Raw genomic sequence first — 19,125 nt, 5'->3', positions numbered from 1 at the left:
ATCTTTTATTAGGTTTAAAATATTCCAAATACAGACAAAAACTTATAATTATGACCAATACCCCTTAAAAAGGAAAAATTCAGTTTTCCACCTCTTTATAGGGGAAAACCCAGTTCTTTCCTCCTATGTCTTTCTTTCCTGTGTGTCTCCTTTACTTTCACACTACTACCATACCCACACAGAGTACATCACTTCTGATACTTCTGGTCACCAACTGTGTGGGGGATTTTCCCCACATCAAGCAATTATCTGCAATAGCAGCTGAGTATCCTACAACTGAACTCAGTTTTGACATAACCTGCCTCAAGATGATATCAGATTCACAGGTTAAGGGCTAAGTCCCACAAAACTGCCCCACCCCACTTCAGACACCAGTTGTAATCCCAGGTTATCACCTGTGCTTCTGACCAACCCACTATAGATTGGGGGTTTCCACAATCCCTGCCCCTTGGGTCTGTTTAATTTGCTAGAACAGCTCACAGAACTAATAGAAACTTACTTATATTTACCAGTTTATTAAAGATATGATAAGAGATACAAGATAAACAGCAAGGTGAAGAGATACATAGAGTGAGGTCTGGGAGGGGCCCTAGCTCAGGAGCTTCTGTCCCCCTGGAGTTGGGGTGCCTTATCCTCCCAGGTTAGATGTGTTCACCAACCCAGAAGCTCTCCGAACCCCATGCTTTTGGGATTTTATGAAGGCTTCATCATGTAGGCATGATCAGCCACTAAGTCCATTTTCAGCCCTTCTTCTTTCTCAAGAGAATGGAATTGGGGCTAAAAGTTCCAAATTATTAATCATGATAGTGTTTCCAGTGACCAGCCCTAACCCAGGAGCCATTCAGAAGTCTACTCACAGTCAGCTCAATAGAACAAGAGATGTTCCTGGTGCCCTTACCACTTAGGATATTTCAGGGGTTTCAGAAGCTCTGTGCCAGGAACTGGAGGCAGAGACCAATATGTATTTTTCATTATCCCACATCCTTAATAGCTTAAGGATTTATACAAACCTATGCAGAAAGATACTAATGCCCCAATAAATGAACTGATGAACAAAGGACAGAAACAGACAATTCACAAAAGATGAAATAAAGTGGCCAACAGTGTGACTAAATGTTGAACCTCACACGTGATCAGACATGCAGATTAAATGAACGGGTGATATTTTTAAAAACTCACAGTTGATCTCACCTATAAGCAGAACCTAACCAACAAAACAAAGATGCAAGGAAAATATGACCAGCAACACTGAAAGAGAAAAGAAATCAACAGAGACGAGAGGGAAGGAGGGAGAGGTGGGTGGGGAAAGGGAAGGGAAGGGTCAAGTCAAGGAACATATAGCAAGGACTCTTGGACAAAGCCAAAGCGGGGAAGGATTGAGGGAGGGAGAGTGCAGAGCGAGGCAGGGGAAAGTGGTGGGGAGAATGTGGAGACAAATGTATTTGAAAAAATAAATTAATTTTAAAAAAGAAAGAAAAGAAAAACTAACAGTTGAGTAAATATTTAAAAAATAATGTAGCCTTTTCTATCAAGTCTATGGTGAGATTGGTACTCTTCATACACTTCTAATGGAAGTGTAAGTTGGTGATTGTATTATATTTCTCTAGTTCTTTTATTCTCCTAGACAGTTATTTTACACCTTTTCTTCTCTCCTCAAGCCTCTAATGCCCCCTCTGCCTTGTTCACCCTCAGCTCATGACCTGGCTTCCTATTTCACTGAGACAATTGAAGCAATGGGAAGAGAACTTCCTCCACCTCCCACCATTTTATCTTCTTTCCTGCATGACCAAAATGCTCTGTGCCCAAATGCTCTGCCTGCCTCCTGTTAACTGTGGATGACCTGTCCATGTTCCTTTCTAAGTCCAACCCCTCCACTCTAACACTAGATCCCATCCCCTCTAGCTAACTTAAGGGCATCACTTCTTCAGTTCTCCCCTCTTTCTTTTGCCTCAATTTCCCTCTCTTCACTGGCTCTTTCCCATCAGATGTATAAGCAAGCACTCATCTTAAATAAGACAAAACCTGCTCTTGACCTCACTCCCTTCACCCAAGCTACTGCTCCATAGTTCTTCCCTTATATCAAATTCTCCTGGACAGTTGTCTATATTTCAACTGTTTACTATCCTCATTCCCTGTTCTTGTTTCAACCTGCTTTGCTGAAATTGCTCTTGACAAAGTCTCCAGTGACCTTGATGTTAATAAATCCAATGGCCAGCTCTGTTTTTGTCTTACTTGACCCCTCAGCAGCATATGACTCAGATGCTTACTCCCTCTTCCATAGAACATGTTCTTCACTTGGCTTTAAGGACACCCCTCTCTTCTGGTTCCTTTCTCCTTCACTGGCCATTGCTTCTGTCTCCTTTGCTGCTTCCTTGTCTTCTTAATTTCTTAACTTTGGACTGTCACAAAGTCCTATGTTTAGTCTTTTCTCTTTTCTGTCTATGATACTGCCTTGGTGATTGATTTCATTTAGTGTCATGACTTTAAATACCATCTATCCAATGATGACTCCTAAATATATGTCTCCAGCTTTAACTTCCCTCTTGAACTTCAGATTCTAATATAACCTAAATATTTCAAAGAAATATGTCCAAATGCAAACTGATCTTTCCCCTAAACCTGTTACTCACATAGTCTTCCCCATTTTCATTAATTGCAACCCATCCTTCTATTCGCTTGGCTCAGAAGCCTTGGAGTCATCCTTGACTTTTCTCTCTCTCATGCTCCATACCTCCTCTGTCAACAAATACCATCAGTTTTCCTTGGTACTACCCTGGTCAAACCACCATTCTTTCTTGCCTGGATTATTATAATAGCTTATTAATCATTGGTTTTCTGATGGCACTCTTTCCTGCTACCCCTTTCTCCCAAGTCCATTCTCAATACAACTACCAGAGTGATTCTTTTTAAAACTGGCTCAGCTCATGTCACTTCTCTATTCAAAATTCTCCAGTGATTTTTTTATGTCATTCACCCAATCTTTACCACGGCCTGCAAAGCCTTGTACTATCTGAACCCCTGTTACAGCTCTGATCTCACCTTCCCTTTTCTTTTGCTCTTCAAACCTTTGCACTTACCATTCCTTATACTTGGAAGGCTTTTTCCTCCCCCACAGCTATTTCCTCACTCCTAAAGTTTTTTGCAAATGCCGTTTTCTCAGTGAGGCCTTTCTTGATCACCCAATTTAAAATTTTGTGCAGGTGCACACATATACACTCACTAGCATTCCTTAGCCCCTTTCTGCTTAGATTTTCTCCATAACACTTATCTACATCAAGCACACTATATGTTTACTTATTTATTCTGTTTGTTTGATTCTCTTCAGCACATCCCAACACACCTACACTAACTCCCATGAGGGCAGCAGTTTATATTTATTTTGTCTGTACCCCTGGTGCCTAGAATAGTGCCTACCACACAGTAGGTAGTACATATTTGTTGAAGGAATGAATGTTACATCCTTTTGCCTAAATCATTCACATAAAAATTCTTTGAGAAGTTGATACCTTTTGGTTCAGTAATTGCCATTTTAGGAAGCTTGTAATTAAATAATTGGAAAGTATGCTACAAATTATACCTATATTTTTCCACAGCATTAAAAAACATTTATTTAAAAAATTTTCAAGCATCACAAAATTAGGTAAAATAATATAATTATATAGTGAGCTACCATTGTAATATCTTCCAGCTGCAATAATTATAAGATTTGGCCACACTTGCATGGGTTACTTTGTTGCTGTTGCTAATGTATTGTATTTTATTGATTACACTATTACAGGTGTCCTGATTTTTCCCCTTTTGTCCCTCTCCACCCAGCACCCCCACTCCCTCAGGCAATCCACCCACATTGTTCATGTCCATGGGTCATGCCAGTACGTTCTTTGGCTACTCCATTTCCTGCACTGTACTTTATATCCCCTTGGCTATTCTGTAATTACCTAATTGTACTTCTTAATCCCCTCACCTCTTTACCCATTCTCCCCCTCCTCCCTCCTATCTGGCAACCTTCCAGTAACTTCTCTTGCTTTTAAGAGTCTCTCTTTATCTTTAACCTTTGGCCTTTTAATAACAGTGTGTCTTGGAGTGAGCCTCTTCACATCCATCAAAATTGGGACTCTGTGCACTTCCTGGACTTGCATGTCTGTTTCCTTCACCAAATTAGGGAAGTTTTCTTTCACTATTTTTTCAGATAGATTTCCAATTTCTTGCTCTTTCTCTTCTCCTTCTGGCACCCCTATGATGTGAATGTTGGACCTCTTAAAGTTGTCCCAGAAGCTGTTTATATTATCCTCATTTTTTTGGATTCTTCTTTCTTTTTGTTATGTTGTGTGGTTGTGTTTTTGCTTCGTTATGTTCGAAATCATTGATTTGATTCTCAGCCTCATCGACTCTACTGTTTTTTCCCTGTAATTTGTTCCTATTTCAATTAGTGTATCCTTCATTTCTGATTAGGTCTTCTTTATGCTATTAAGGCCGTCACTAAATTCCTTGAACACCCTTATAACCAGTGTTTTGAATTCTGCGTCTCATAGATTGCTTATCTTCATCTCATTCAGCTCTTTTTCTGGAGTTTTGATCTGTTCTTTCATTTGGGCCATGTGTCTTTGTCTCTTCGTTTTGGCAGCCTCCCTGTGTTTGTTTCTTTGTATGTGGTAGAGCTGCTTTGACTCCATGTCTTGGTAGTGTGGCCTTATGTAGTAGGTGTCCTGTAGGGTCCAGTGGCACAACCTCCCCTATCACCCAAGTTGGATACTCGAGGTGCACCCTTCATGTGGGCTGAGTACACCCTCCTCTTGTAGTTGAGCTTTGGTTGCTGTTGGCAGATCAATGGGAGGGATTTTCCCAGGCCGCTCAGCTGCAAGGACTGGCTGTGACCACTGACCACCAACCTCTGCCCTTGGGGGATCAGCTAGCAGGGGCAGGGTGGTGGTGCTCCCTGTGTGGTCTATAGCTGTCTACTGGGTATGTTGGCCCAGGGGTTTCTCGGGTAGTACAAGCCAAGGTCAGCCCCCACCTGTTTTGCCCTGGGCACCCTGCCTGAGCTGTAAAGCAATTGGAGATGGCTGCTCCTTGTGCTGGACTTGGAGAATCCCAGAGGAAGCCAAGCTGTGACTCTAATCTAGCTGCTGCTAGGGCTCACTGAAACCAGCAGTTGCTTTTTTGATAGGATTTAGGAGCCAAGATCAGCCATTCTTATGGAAAAGCAGCTTGGGTGGGCCCTTAAGTTGGGTGGGGTCAAACCTCTGTGGGTCTCCAAGGTGGGTCACACAGTGTTAGCCAGGTGGATGGAGTCTCAGATATGGCACCAGCCTACCTGCTCTGTGGGGGGAGGGCTCAGCAAAGGGACAATGACCTCTGCTCACCCCGATGCCAGACACTTGAGTCTCCCCATATTCCACTGGTGGCCTTCAGGATGCCACCCCAGTGCTGGAGCTCAGAGGTAATGAGTTCTGAGTAGGTGAGTCCATGTGTGGGTTCCCCAAGAGGAACTGCTTAGTGCTTCAGTGGCCTCCTCTACTGACTGAAGCCCCACTGATTTTTGCAGCCAGAAGTTGTGGGGACTTATCTTCCTGGCACTAGAATCCTGGGCTAGGGGGCCTGGTGTGGGTCTGGGACTCCTTGCTCTTGAGATAGCCCTCTCAAATTTTTATCCACGTGGATGTGGGGCCATCCTGTTCCACATCCACACCCCTCTTACCAGGCTAGATAGATGATGTTCCTGAGTGATGGTTGTTCTATATTTTAGTTGTAATTTTGATGTGGTTGTGCAAAGAGGTAAGCCATGTCTGCCTATGTCACCATCTTTACTGGAAGCATCTCTCGCTAATGTATTTTAAAATAAATTCCGTACCTCAAGTCATTTAACTCCCCACATTCTTTGATGTACATCTCTAAAAATACAAGTATTTTCATACATAATCAAAATGCCATTACTACTCCTGAAAAAGTAATGATAATTTCTTGTCATCATCTTAATATTTGGTCCACTTTTGGATTTTCCTGATTGTCTCAAAAAGCCCTTTTTGTAGTTTGTTCAAATCAGGATTCAAACATGGTCCACATATTACAACATAATCTTTAATAGCAAAAAATTGGAAGCAGCCAAAGTGTTTCATGAGAGAAAACTGATTAATTATGGCAGTGTCATAAATCAGTGGTTATCTCTCTAGTAGGATTATGGATAATATGATTTTACCTTTCTTTAATATTATTCAGTCTTTTCGAAGTATCTTAAACTGAGAATTAGGATGAAAACTATTTTTAAAGAAAAGATTTTAACTGCCTCTCAGTGGATTTAGGAACATATAGCAAGGACTCATGGACACAACCAAAGGGGAAGGATTGAAGGAGGGAGAGCGGGGAGGTGGCAAGGGAAAGTGGTGGGGGGGAAGGCAGAGACAAATGTATTTGAAAAATAATTAATTAATTAATTTTAAAAAATGAATTCTATATTTCACTCCGACCTCACCCTTTTTCTTAAGGCCCATGTCTGATGCCAGTGTTCCTTGCTTACATTAACTCTTCTAGGTCCGAGCTCATCAGCTGGTTCTTCCTCCTTGTGATGTGGTGATCAAGGCTGTTTCCGAGTACGTTAGTTCCATTAAAGACCCCTCTAACCTGGATGTGGTTGGGAAGGATGTTTTCAAACAGTCTCAGGTGAGTTAGCCTCCCCCTTCCTAAGAGTAGCCAGTTTTCTTACCTTCATCAGTACCACCAGCAGATGTGATCTTTCCTGTGTTGGCTACCTTCTCTCCTAGCTGTTTGTCTTCTCTATGCATACAGACCAGAGCCCCAGAGTTCCCTTCGAAAAACATTGCTCGGACTAGATCGAAAGGGTTCTTTACCTTTTCCCTGCTGATTATCAAAGTTATGCAAGCTCATTCTAGAAAAGTCATGCAAAATCCCATTACCCAGAAACAACTTGCTATATCATCACTGGCATATATCCTACTCTTTTTCTTTGTTTCAATGTATATTTTAATATGAAGGATATCTTGCTTATTGGAGAATATTGTGTAATGAAAAAGACTACTTAACATAGGTTCACATAAAACAAGAATCATATTTCATTGTTTATAGTGAAAAAAGAGCTCGACTAGGATTTTTGTCTTGTGAAACTAAAAGTTAGGAGAATAAGTGACTTCTATTTTTAACAATTTAATTTATACTTGTACTCTGAGTTTTTTAGTTTTATTTTCTAAGGTAACATACAGTAAAAGTGACTTTTGTATATATGTGTGTACAGTTCTATGAATTTTTAACACATGTATAGGTTTATGTAATCACCATCACACTTAGGATCTGAACAATTGAACCACTCCAAAATCTCTCATGCTATTCTTTTGTAATCACACCCAAACATATCCCTAACTCCTGGCAACTACCAGTGTATTCTCTGTCACTACAGTTATCTTTTAGAGAATAGCATGTGACTGGAATCATGCGGTATGTAATCTTTGAGAATGGCATTTTTCATTCAACATAATGTCTTTGAGAGTCTTCTGAGTTGTTGCATGTTGCATCCATCAACAATTTATCCATTTTTATTGCCAAGTAGTAAACGTTGTGTGGGTATATCACCGTTTGTTTATCCTTAGATAATATTTGAGTTGTTTCCAATTTTTGGTTGAGCTGCTGTAGGTCTATATGTTGTTTTTTAAATTTTGATTTTATTTATTTTTAGAGAGAGGGGAAGGCAGGGAGAAAGGGAGAGAAACATCGATCGGTTGCCTCTCGCATGCCCTCAACTAGGGACCTGGCCCACTACCCAGGCATGACTGGGAATTGAACTGACGACCCTTTGGTTTGCGGGATGACGCCTAACCCACTGAGCCACACCAGTCAGGGTGTTATATATTTTTGTATGACTATAAGATTTTACTTCCCTAGTGTAAACACCTAGGAGTGGGATTTCTGGGTCACGTGGTAAGTTTATGTTTAACTTTGTAAGACCCTGCCAAACGATTTTCCAGAGTGGTTGTTCCATTCCACATTGGCGCTTATTATTGTCATATTTTTATAGCTATTCTAATATGTATGTTGTGGTAGCCCATCATAATTTCAATTTGTATTTCTCACATGACTAACGATGAACAATTTTTTCTTGTGTTTATTTGCTGTCTATATGTCTTTGGTGAATGGTCTGGTCTATTTGTTAACAGTCTTTTGCCCATTTTTTAATTGTGTTGTTTGTTTAATTATTGTTGAGTTTTGAGAGTTCTTTATATGGTCTGCATACAAATCTTGTCAGATACCTGGTTTGCAAATATTTTCTCCCAGTATGTAGTTTGTCTTTACATTTTTTTGAAACTATGGTACATTATTTTCACATGGACAGTTCAAAGGAAGTTATCAGTAGCTTTTATTTAGAAGAAAACCCACACACAAAAAACAAAACCTTGGGCTTAAAGGAAACCCATCTGTCACTAGAAGCATGGTTGAAAGATTAACATTTTTAAAAGGAAAATACAATACAGAATTCTCTAGAGAACAAAGCAGTTTTAAAATAAAGCTAGTTTGGAGGTCTTATTTCCCTGGCTTAAAGTGATCCGGGGGAGGTATCACAGTGCTAGGCGTAGGGTGATGGTCTAGTGGTCACTGCCCGGGGCCTTGGAAAGAATCTTGCTGTCACACAATGCAGGTAACAGAGTGAGACACCAAAAAGTAATCAAGGTGCCAACCAACATTTTTGGACTGAGCATTCATCATGTAGCTCAAAAAGGTCTACGTAGGCATTGGTCATGTTGGTGTAGAGGAGCTGGGAACTGTCAGCTAGTGGCACAGTCTGCAGCAATTCCCCAAAGTTTCGCCACTCTTTTGGAATAAAGCCAGCATCTTTTTGTTTCCCTTGGGGTTGGGAGGGTCAGTTTCTTCATGAGCCACACTGAGTTTCCTACATTGCACAAAGAGCTTGTGGGAAGTCAGGCCCTTCAGGAACTTGAGAAAGACTTCACCCCAGCACTGCTGGTACTCCAGGTGCAGTAGACCTTGGTCTGCATTAGGTACATAGGCTGTTACCAGCACAAATGCATCAAATTCAGACACAATCACAAATGCATCAAATCTAGCCAGTGTCATGACTTTGAGTGGGCTTTGGCGGGAGATTAGGCCCACACCACTGTACCTTCCTTGTCTGAAGGAGCTGACCAGTACTGCTGGGATAGTCCAGACAGCTCTTGAAGTTCAGCTAGTAGTTTATTCTCTGAACATTTGGTCTCCTGCAGGCACAAGATATCAGGGGCTTCTTCCTTTATCCTATCTAAACCTTTCTTAATCCAAGCTCAAAGCCTATCCACATTCCGGGAGCAGATCTTGAGTTTACCTGTTTTGCCACTGGGTAAGGTTTTCTGATCTGGGGGTGGGTCCTCATACAGGACTGGCACCTCTCCTGCTGCCTCTTTATTATTTTTCTTTGCTCCTAAACCCCAACTTACTCTCCTTTTTTTTTTTTAATTCTCACCTGAGGACATGTTCATTAATTTTTAGAGAGAGGAGAAGGGAGAGAGAAAAAAATCGATGTGAGAGAGAAACATCCATCAGTTGCTTCCAGTACATGCCCCAAACAGGGATGGAACCTGCAACCTAGGCATGTGCCTTGACCAGGAAGTCATTGTCAGATAATTTCAACATGTGTGTTGTGTCAGCATTGGCACCTATTAATTGCCTTTTTTATGCAAGTTAAGATTTTCCTGGTTTTGCCCAGGCCAAGTAATTTTGGATTGGATCTTGGACATTTTAAGTATTATCTTATGGTATTCTTGGCCTTATTTCAATATACTGGGGAATGTTGATAGTTTTGTTTTAGAATGCAATCGACCCACTTTGATTCAGATCACAAGTTCTCACCATCCTTCTGTGGGTGTGGTTTCAATGTCAGTACAAGTTTCAAAGCCTTTGCAAGCCTGTTTGGGTTGGTCCTGTGTGTACGCCACCCAGTGACCAGTTTGGGACTTGGGTTGCGGTTTCTCTCTTCAGTTTTCAGAGTCTTGTTTTCTACTGTTTAGGGTCAGATCATGTGTGTGCTGCTCCTTCTGTGTGCTCTCTTCAGTACTTCACAGATCCTCTTTGCACCCTCTTCAGTACTTAACAGTTCATTGGAACAACCTTTTCCAGTGCTTGGGGCCATGTAGCAGGAGAACAAAGAGAGAAAAAGCATTGAAGGCTCACTGTACCTATTCAGACTACTGCTTCTAGGATTGGAGAGGAAGGTTTCTGTCATTCAGTTTTAGTTTTCTGCTACTTTCCTGTTGCCACTTCTGCCACTACAGGTTTGCTATGGGCTGGCACACATAAGAACAGTAAAAAGAAAAAAAGAAAACAAGGTGTTTCCGTATATTTTCTTGAATTTTTGTAGACCCCTTACCCACTTTTCAAGCCAGAACTAGACTAGGATTTTTCCTGGAGCTCTCTCTGTCCACACCAATAGATGTTTCCAGATTTCAGGCTGCATTGTATCCTTACCAGAGGATACTCGAGGAAAAAGAAATGTGCTAAATTCATCCTTGATTCAGTGGTACTTTGAATTCTAGTCTTGTTCTCCAATCCTCCTGCTACTGTTTACTTTTCAGAGTCCTAAATAGTTGCTCCTGGTTTTTATAGCTACCTTTAGTGGGAACAAAATGGAGTATGCTGACTCTGTCTTATCCAGAACAGAAATCCCTCTATAGATTTATTTAAATGAATAGAGAATGAAATCAGTGTTTTGTTTGGAGAAAAAAAAGTTTTCTGAACAAAATTTTGTTATATCCATTACCTCACATTTAACTTTCTAGCACAATCATAAAAAGGGTTGATTTTTAAAAAAATAAAATGTATACTTGAGCCCTGGCTAGTGTGTCTCAGCGGATTGAGCGCCAGCCTGCAAACCAAAGGGTTGCTGGTTCAATTCCTGGTCAGGACACAGGCCTGGGTTGCAGGCCAGGTCCCCAGAAGGGGATGCTTGAGAGGCAACCACACATTGATGTTTCCCTCCCTCTCTTTCTCCCTCCCTTCCCCTCTGTCTAAAAATAAATAAATAAAATCTTTTAAAAAATGTATACTTCAGCTTTGTTTTCCCAAAAGGTTTACACTCTTTCGATACTCAAATCATTCTCAAGTCCCTTTCGTGCCATCAGCTTTCATAATTCCGTCTTCTACCCTTCCACCATTGTTGTACACTAAGTGCACCAGATCCTCATTGTTGGTGACTTCTAACATGGTGCGAGCAGCACTCCATTATTTTCCTTGACTTTAGGAAATCCTGACTTTCATGACAGATTTGCTTATTCATGTTGTTGCTTTGCATTGTACTTTCAGCTGTCTGCATCAGACCATTAGGAAGGGTCAAAACCAAAAACAATTGACATGTATGGTAGGGATAAATGCTAGTGTTAAGTAGAGGATATTGTTTAGATGGAGAATAAATTTTCCTTCCAAATTTTTTTATTGTGGTGAAATACACATAACATAAAATTTACCGTTGTAACCATTTTGTGTACAGTTCTGTGGTATTAAATACATTCATAATGCTGTACAACCACCACCATCATCCATCTCCGTAACTCTTTTCTTCTTGTAAAACTGAAACTCTCTGCCCATTAAATGAGTCCCAACTTTTCCCCTCCTCCATAGCCCCTGGCAACCACCATTCCATTCTCTGTCTCTATGATTTTAACTACTTTTATGTACCTCATACAAATGGAATCATACAGTATTTTTTTTTTGTGAGTGGCTTATTTCACTTATCATAATGTCCTCAAGGTTCATCCATGTTGTAGCATGTGTCAGAATATCCTTCCTTTTTAAGGCTGAATAATATTCCATCACATGCAGATAAAGGAAAAAATTTATAAGTGCTCAGTTGTATATTTTTAAAATTATTTATTTATTTATTTATTATTAGAGAGAGAGGGAGAGAGAAACATCAATGTGAGAAGCATCGATCAGTTGCCTCTTCTACATGCCCCAGGCAGGGACCGAACCTGCAACCCAGGCATGCGCCCCGACTGGGGATCAGACTGGTGGCATTTTGTTTTGTGGGATGATGCCTAACCAACTGAGCCACACTGGTCAGGGCTGACTTGAATATTTTTAATATTACATCTTTTGCTTCCCTTTGTAGCTTCATGAATTTTGGAACTTGGATTATGACTTTTCTTTGTTTTTAAAAGATTTTAATTTATTTATTTGTAGAGAGAGGGGAAGGAAGGGAGAAAGAGAGGGAGAGAAACATCAATGTGTGGTTGTCTCTCATGCATCCCCTACTGGGGACCTGGCTGGCCTTCCACCCAGGCCTGTGCCCTGACTGGGAATCCAACTGGTGACCTTTTGGTCCACAGGCCGGCACTCAATCCACTGAACCACACTGGCCATGGCGGATTATGACTATTATTGATTACAAGGATCCCCTTTTTAATTTAAAAAAGAAAAACAAAAAAATAAAAGAGACTTTGCTCCTAATTTCATCCTAAATTGTTTACAATATTTCCTTGTTTTCTATATATGTATATTTTGATGTGGTAAGGTAGTCATCTCAGTGGAAAATTTTTTAATCTGCTTTTTTTTAACTTAATATTATGTCTTAAGCACTTTTAATTGTTGCTGTATCATTTTCATAAATATCACCTTTGTGGATTTATAAAAGAAAAGGGTAGGGCTTTATTAAATACAGTCATATATCAAATACTAAGTGAACCTCTATAGGCAAGGCCTCATGCTAGACACTAGGATATAAATGTAAAGAAATCATTCTTTGTCCTCATAGAACTTGAGGTTAAATTGGGAGACAGAAGCAAATAAATAAGCACAACAAAGAAAAAAACATAATAAAGGTTTCATAGAAAGGAAAGGTTTCATACAAGTTGTGCCCTTGAAGGAAGAGTAAATGTGAGTACACAGAACAGAATGGTACATTGAGGAAAGTATACATAATTTGTATTTCAGGGGATTGTGTCATAGACCTATACTCAGTGACAATGAATAGTTTATAAGACATATTGTTAAGTACAGAAAGCAGGTTAAAAAACACATGATATGGTTCCATTTATGTGAAAAAACATATTGGTATGCATACAGCAAAAGTTATGATAGGACATATGCCAAACTGGTAACATTGGTCACTTCTGGGGAGTGGAGTGGGTGCAGAGGTAAAGATATTAGGGAAGACTCTGTATAACTTGTATCTTTTAAAAGATTGTTTTCAATTATTATGTATTTATTGAACATACTAATTAAATAATAATAATAAATACATAAATAGTGAAACCTTGATACAATGGAATCATGTAGATATTCTCTAAGTAATTTGCAAACATTCTTTAGCCATGGAACCCTTTTTTCAAACAATTATATTAAGTCCAGATTTTTTAGAAAGCTGAATGGTATTGAAGAGGATTTTTAAATTACATTAGAAAAGGCTTGATAAGGAAAAGCCCCTTCTCAGTCAGCCCCATCCCCACAAAGGTAAACAGCATTTTTACTTCTGTTGCCATAGATTAGTTTTGCCTCTACTTGAACTTTATATGTACTGTTTTGTGTCTGTATTTCACTCAGTATGTATTGGAGATTTATCCGTATTGTTGCATGTATCAACACTTTGCTCTTTTTTAGTGCTATGTAGTATTCCATTGTATACATATACTATAATTTATCCATTCTTCTGTTGATATGCATTTGAGTTATTTCCAGTTTAGGGCTATTGTGAATAAAGCTGTTGTTAGCATCTTTGTTCACAACTTTTGGTGGACAAAGGTACACATTTCTTCCAAGTAAATTACTGAGGAGTAGGATTATTGTGCCATGTGGTAAATATTGTTTATAAGACACTGCCAAACTGTTTTCCAAACTATACCAATATATATCCCCCAGCAATTTCCTGAAATTCCAGTCACTCCATATCTCTACCAGTGCTTGATATTTATAATTTTTAATTTTAGCCAATCTGTGAATATATAGGAATGGCACATTGTGGTTTTGTATATGTTTAAGTGCTTTTGGTTTGAATGTTCATTCCTTTTGAGCAAATAATTTCACTTTTAGGACATTTTCCTCAGGACATAATCTGAAATCCAGAAAATCTTATATGATATGTTCTTTGCTGCATAATTTATCAAAGTCAATGTGAGAAATAACCTAAATGTCAGATATTAGGGAAGTAGTTACATAATTTATGATATATTTATAATGATAAAATATGCAACCATTGAAAATTATAATAAAAGGATACAAAATCGTACATAGAGTAAGGCATTAACTATAGAAAAATACATGTATTAAAATAGTCCAACTATATATTTCAACAAAAAAATTATTTTAAAAGATATTGGAAGGAGGAAACACATCAAAATAACTTTGGGTGGTGGTACTAGGTAGTTTCCCCCATCCTTATGTATTTTTCTAATGATCATATTTTTAAACTTAATTAAAACAATTTTCCAGATTTTATGTTCTATAATGCTTTCTCTTTATCTAATCTTTCCTGCAACATGAAAAATTACTCTCTTGGGTTTCTTTAAATATTTGATTTCTGCTACTGTTTTGACTCTCAAATTATAAATTGCATGAAAAAGATACTCTCGTGTTGTTTCTTCTTCTGAACATCTGATGTTGCAACATCCAGTCCAGGACGGAAGATAAAATAGAGCGATTCAAGAAAGCAGTTGAGTACTATTCAGTCACAACCAAACTCCCTTCGCTGCCAGTGGGTTCCTCCTCCTTTCTAGGTAAGGCTTCCATCTGACCGAGAGCTGCTCTGTCCATAGAGGAAACTGAGGTAGTCCCTCAGAAACTGCTGTACCAGAGTAGATCACCTGCTTGTATTGCATTCTCTTAGAAGTCATTCCTGTTTGATAGACATTCTCCTTTTGATTTCCATATAATAAGAGATGTTACATAAGACAGGGCCCTGATTTCTCAAATATTTAGGTGGGGTCTCATGCCATTTCCTTAGCTTGGGCTTCTTCTAATTCTAACCCCCCACTGTGGCCTAGTATATGTAAAATAGCACTATCTGTGGTGTCAGGCCTGAGTTTGGATTCCATCTGTGCTCTTTGCTAGCTGTGTGATCTTGGCAAGTCACATTTGTATGAAAGGTGACTCATGAAACCTATTTATAGGGTTGTTATCAGATGAAATAATTTATGTAAGATTCCCGGCATGACGCATAATAGCTGTTCAATAAGTTGTTATTTATTATTAATAATTTTTCAGGTGATATGGGGTTAGCAGAATGTAATGTGGTAGGATTATTAGGATTGACTAAAATATAGTTATTTCTCTTGGCTTCAGATTTTCATAATAATCGGATTGTAAATCCTCCCCTTCCACGAAGTCAAATGTGCACTATTTCTCCTGGGAAGCCAATGGTAAGTATCTCTTAAGAGGCCTGAGACCATTTGTTAGCATTATACACAGGCGGCTTCCTGATTTTTGTAATATGAGTTAAGGAATTAGGGTGATTCAATACTGTCAGAATGTAAAGACTGTATATACCTATACCACACTCTCAACTTGAGTCTAGTAGACTATGTAAACAATACATCAGAATCAGTAACCACAAATGAATTGTGAAGGTAGATTAACTAACATTGGGGAGTGGTTCTAGGAGACATGGATTTGTCCATTATCCTGCCTCTGGACAATTCTGCCCACACGTCACTGTTAGAATTACTTGTTATTCTCAGTAGGTTCTTTGTATCCCAATAATCCATGCTACTGGCGTTGTCTGCTTTGTCACAACTTTTGAGGGAACCATCTTGGAGCCTGGTAAAATGTTAAAGACCTTTTCTGTCTGTTTTATTCTTTAGTTTTCTCACCATGTGCCCCAGAAAATGAAATATCCACCACCATTCCCACTGGGACCCAACTCTTCTCTTCTCTTCTCCCCCCATGCTTTGGGGGAATCCCATGCTTTTTCTGAGGATCCTATGCTGCAGGACAGCCCCTTTGCCAATTGGGCTGTCTCTTACGACTCCTCACCACAGTTTCCCAATTACCTGACTTCCAAAGCCTCACCTCCTCTGGGACCAGACTCTTCCCACTCTTCTTCCTCTGATGGTGATGAGCCAAATGGAGTCAGTTCTGAGTAAGTATCTGTGTAGGCACCGAAGAGAACAGACTTCGGAAACATCTGTGTTCTTTTACTGCTAACCTGGACAGGGGTGTGGGGAAGTGTACATTCCTGGTTTTTCTCTGTGGCTCTTTGCTCTTAAGCAAAGTAAGAAAACCCTTTACTTGGTCACTTCATGCTCATGGTGACCCTAAACAGGTGTCAATTTTCAGATACCTAGGCCACGGAGGTAAAAGGCAGCATAGCAGCTGGTTAGGGAAGCCCCGGTATGGGTATGCTATATGTCATGGCTGTCATCCCTCAGTTTGTGAGGGGAGTAGATTGAATATAAAAAGATGAAAAGAATTTATAGAGCTGAAGTATTGGAACAGTTGAGTAGGCAGCTATATTCTGAGTAATAATTTATACAGGATTCTGAGGATTAGAATAGTGGGATTTCGTACTAGCTCATTTGTTCTTAGATTATTCCTCTAAGAAGATAATTTCTGGGAAACAGGGCTACTTTGAAGTTTCGATTGTAACTCTTTTCTTAAGCAGAACATAAGCAGACTCTAAACATGGTCTCTTACATGATGCAAAGGATTCAGCGTGGTTCCCACAACTTTTGACCACTTTGGTTTGTGTCGGATGAAAGAAGCCAGGAGGGTGATGATGACCACTGAGTGGAAAGACGTCAGGTCCATTGCTAACCCGTTGTCCTCATTTCCAGAGGGACTGTGAGAGTACTTGAGATCAGAACAGACACCTTGAGCTGGAATATTTTTATCAACCTTCCTTCTCTTATCTACATTGTCTTTCTAAATTTTTTAGTCACTTCACAGAAACGTTTCAGCAGCATCCTAGGTGGGAGGATCCAAATGGTGACAGAAGGTCCTGGGTACAGCCCATTGTTGCTGGAGTTTCAGATGCTACCCTCAGTGATGGTGAGCCCCACATCCCATCTCTGCTTTCTATGTCTACAAGGAACCACATGGACATCACCATTCCGCCCTTACCTCCAGTAGCCCCAGAAGTCTTGCGGGTTGCTGAACACAGACACCGAAGAGGTCTGATGTACCCGTATATCTACCATGTCCTCACTAAGGTAAGAGGAAGCTCCTCAGTGCCTCCCTTCTTCCCTGCTCTTGACAGGGTACTTCACATTTCCTAAAACTGTAAGTTACCCGAGAAAATTCTGCTTACTGGTATCTGAAGGGAGATAAAAGGAGACTAACTGTGCTGGGGCCTCTCATTGTATTAAGGGTCTTAGGTGAGGTGAAACCAGCAGGAGATGTGACTGTGCAGTAAATGAGGCCCCAAGAAGAGGTGTAAGTGTGAGATTTCAAAGAATATAATACACCAACTTGGTAGATTGTGGTCTAGGGTTGGACACAATATAAGAAGAGGCTTTATGCCCTTGATCTTTGCCTCTTCCTCTGTTTCTCCAGAGCTGTTCCCCTCCACCAGTCTTACCATACAAATCCGTCCCCCAGCAAAATGTCTAAGATGGACTTTCCCCATTTAGTCAGCTAATCAGTCGTCGCAGAGACTTGAAAAATGGAACATAGCTTTTAAGCTGGCTATGGTCAGCTGGGTTTGTTGTGGCTTCCTTTTAGTCTGAAACATTATTTGAATATGTGTAGAAATTTTAGTGGCTAGGCTACAGTTCTTTACTGGTCCTTCTCAATTCAATGTCAAACCTTGAGGTAACTCATTTTTTCCTTTCCCCTGGATTGTTTTCTTGTTAGGGTGAGATTAAGATCCCTGTATGTATTGAGGATGAGTGTAACATGGAGCTGCCTCCAGCTGCTCTACTGTTCCGGTCAGCTCGTCAGTATGTATATGGGGTCCTTTTCAGTCTGGCAGAGACACAGCGGAAAGTAGAACGCCTGGCCATACGGCGACGGCTACCTGTGGAAGGTAAATATGGTTCTCGCTTTCACAGAGTTCTCAGAGTTTGATGCAGAGCAAAAATGTCTGTGCAAGCTCATTATACTTTCAGCTATAGAGCAGTCTGAGAAAATGTATAATTCACTAGGATACTAACTGGTATGGGGAATGCATTAACTTAACCTCGAATTCTTTAACCATTAAACATTCAGAATAACTACTACTTATAAGAACCATGCTGGACGTTGGGAGTGTAGGGGTGTCTCTGACACAGTCTCTCCTCAGTGAGGTTTTTGTTTTGGACTTGATCCTGTAGATAATTAGAGCCATTGTTTTAAGCTATAGAGTCATGTGGTCAAATTAGTGTGTTCAAAAGAACCTTCTAGATTTCTGCTTCTGGGAAGAGGGAATACATACCTTTCCTTAATCCTCCGCCAAATACAACTAAAAGCCTAAGATACTATATATGAAATAAGGACTAGGCACTCCAGAAGGTGAAGAGAAAAAGGCAGACTGGCTGAAGGCCTTGGGTTTACTTTGCCTCATATATCCAAGACAGGGTGTGGGAGAAGCTGGCATCCCAGAAATGCTAACAGGTGCAGACCAGTGAAAACCCCAAGAAAAGTCTACTTTCTCTAGTCAAATTACCTTAAAGGAACAACCTAGCAATGCATCAAATTTTGAGATAATGATCACTATATTTCAGCCAAACACCAGAGCAAAACTAGAGCCCGTCCCTACCCCAACCAGCAAAGACTTAAGAGTCTAAACAACTACTTGTGCCAGGCTGTAATAAGGTGGGGAGCCAGGACTTCCAATCTCACTTGAAAGGAGGCAGCATCCCCCTTCGACCACCAGAGTGGTGTCAGAAAAGACCTGCTAAAACACAGTGTTTAATACCCAAAATGTCTATGTTTCAGTTGAAAAATCCCTCATCATACCAAGAACCAGAAAGACTTCAAAATTCGATCTTAAGACCGAGAGAAAATCGATGGACACCAACATTGAGATGACACAGATGTTTGAATTACCTGACAAGGATTTCAAACCAGCCATCATAAAAATGCTTTGACAATTGTGAACATGGTTATTACAGATTAAAAATAGAAAGTCTTGGCAAAGAAATACAAGATATAAAAAGTGAATGGAAATTAAGAACTAAAAATTACAATAATTGAAATACTCCATAGATGGGTTAAACAACAGATTAG

General features: G+C 39.9%; 1 protein-coding gene and 1 pseudogene across 2 annotated transcripts in view; one reads left to right on the top strand and one right to left on the bottom strand.

The window, feature by feature from the left end:
• FAM120C (family with sequence similarity 120 member C) overlaps positions 1-19,125 on the top strand; it is a 93,564-nt gene that overhangs the window by 32,663 nt on the left and 41,776 nt on the right. For both annotated transcript variants that reach the window (XM_054565728.1, XM_054565729.1), the window contains exons 4-9: positions 6,529-6,657; positions 14,597-14,699; positions 15,265-15,341; positions 15,783-16,060; positions 16,856-17,129; positions 17,773-17,944. In XM_054565728.1, coding sequence (XP_054421703.1) covers positions 6,529-6,657; positions 14,597-14,699; positions 15,265-15,341; positions 15,783-16,060; positions 16,856-17,129; positions 17,773-17,944 — 1,033 coding nt within the window. The remainder of the gene's footprint in view (positions 1-6,528; positions 6,658-14,596; positions 14,700-15,264; positions 15,342-15,782; positions 16,061-16,855; positions 17,130-17,772; positions 17,945-19,125) is intronic.
• Positions 8,562-11,196, bottom strand: LOC129064565 (DNA-(apurinic or apyrimidinic site) endonuclease-like; annotated as a pseudogene).

The sequence above is a fragment of the Pteronotus mesoamericanus genome, unplaced genomic scaffold, assembly GCF_021234165.1.
Source record: "Pteronotus mesoamericanus isolate MK-2021 breed Mesoamerican mustached bat unplaced genomic scaffold, CSHL_Meso_final contig_166, whole genome shotgun sequence".
In the NCBI taxonomy this organism is placed as follows: domain Eukaryota; kingdom Metazoa; phylum Chordata; class Mammalia; order Chiroptera; family Mormoopidae; genus Pteronotus; species Pteronotus mesoamericanus.
This window is presented reverse-complemented; position numbering and strand designations above follow the sequence as displayed.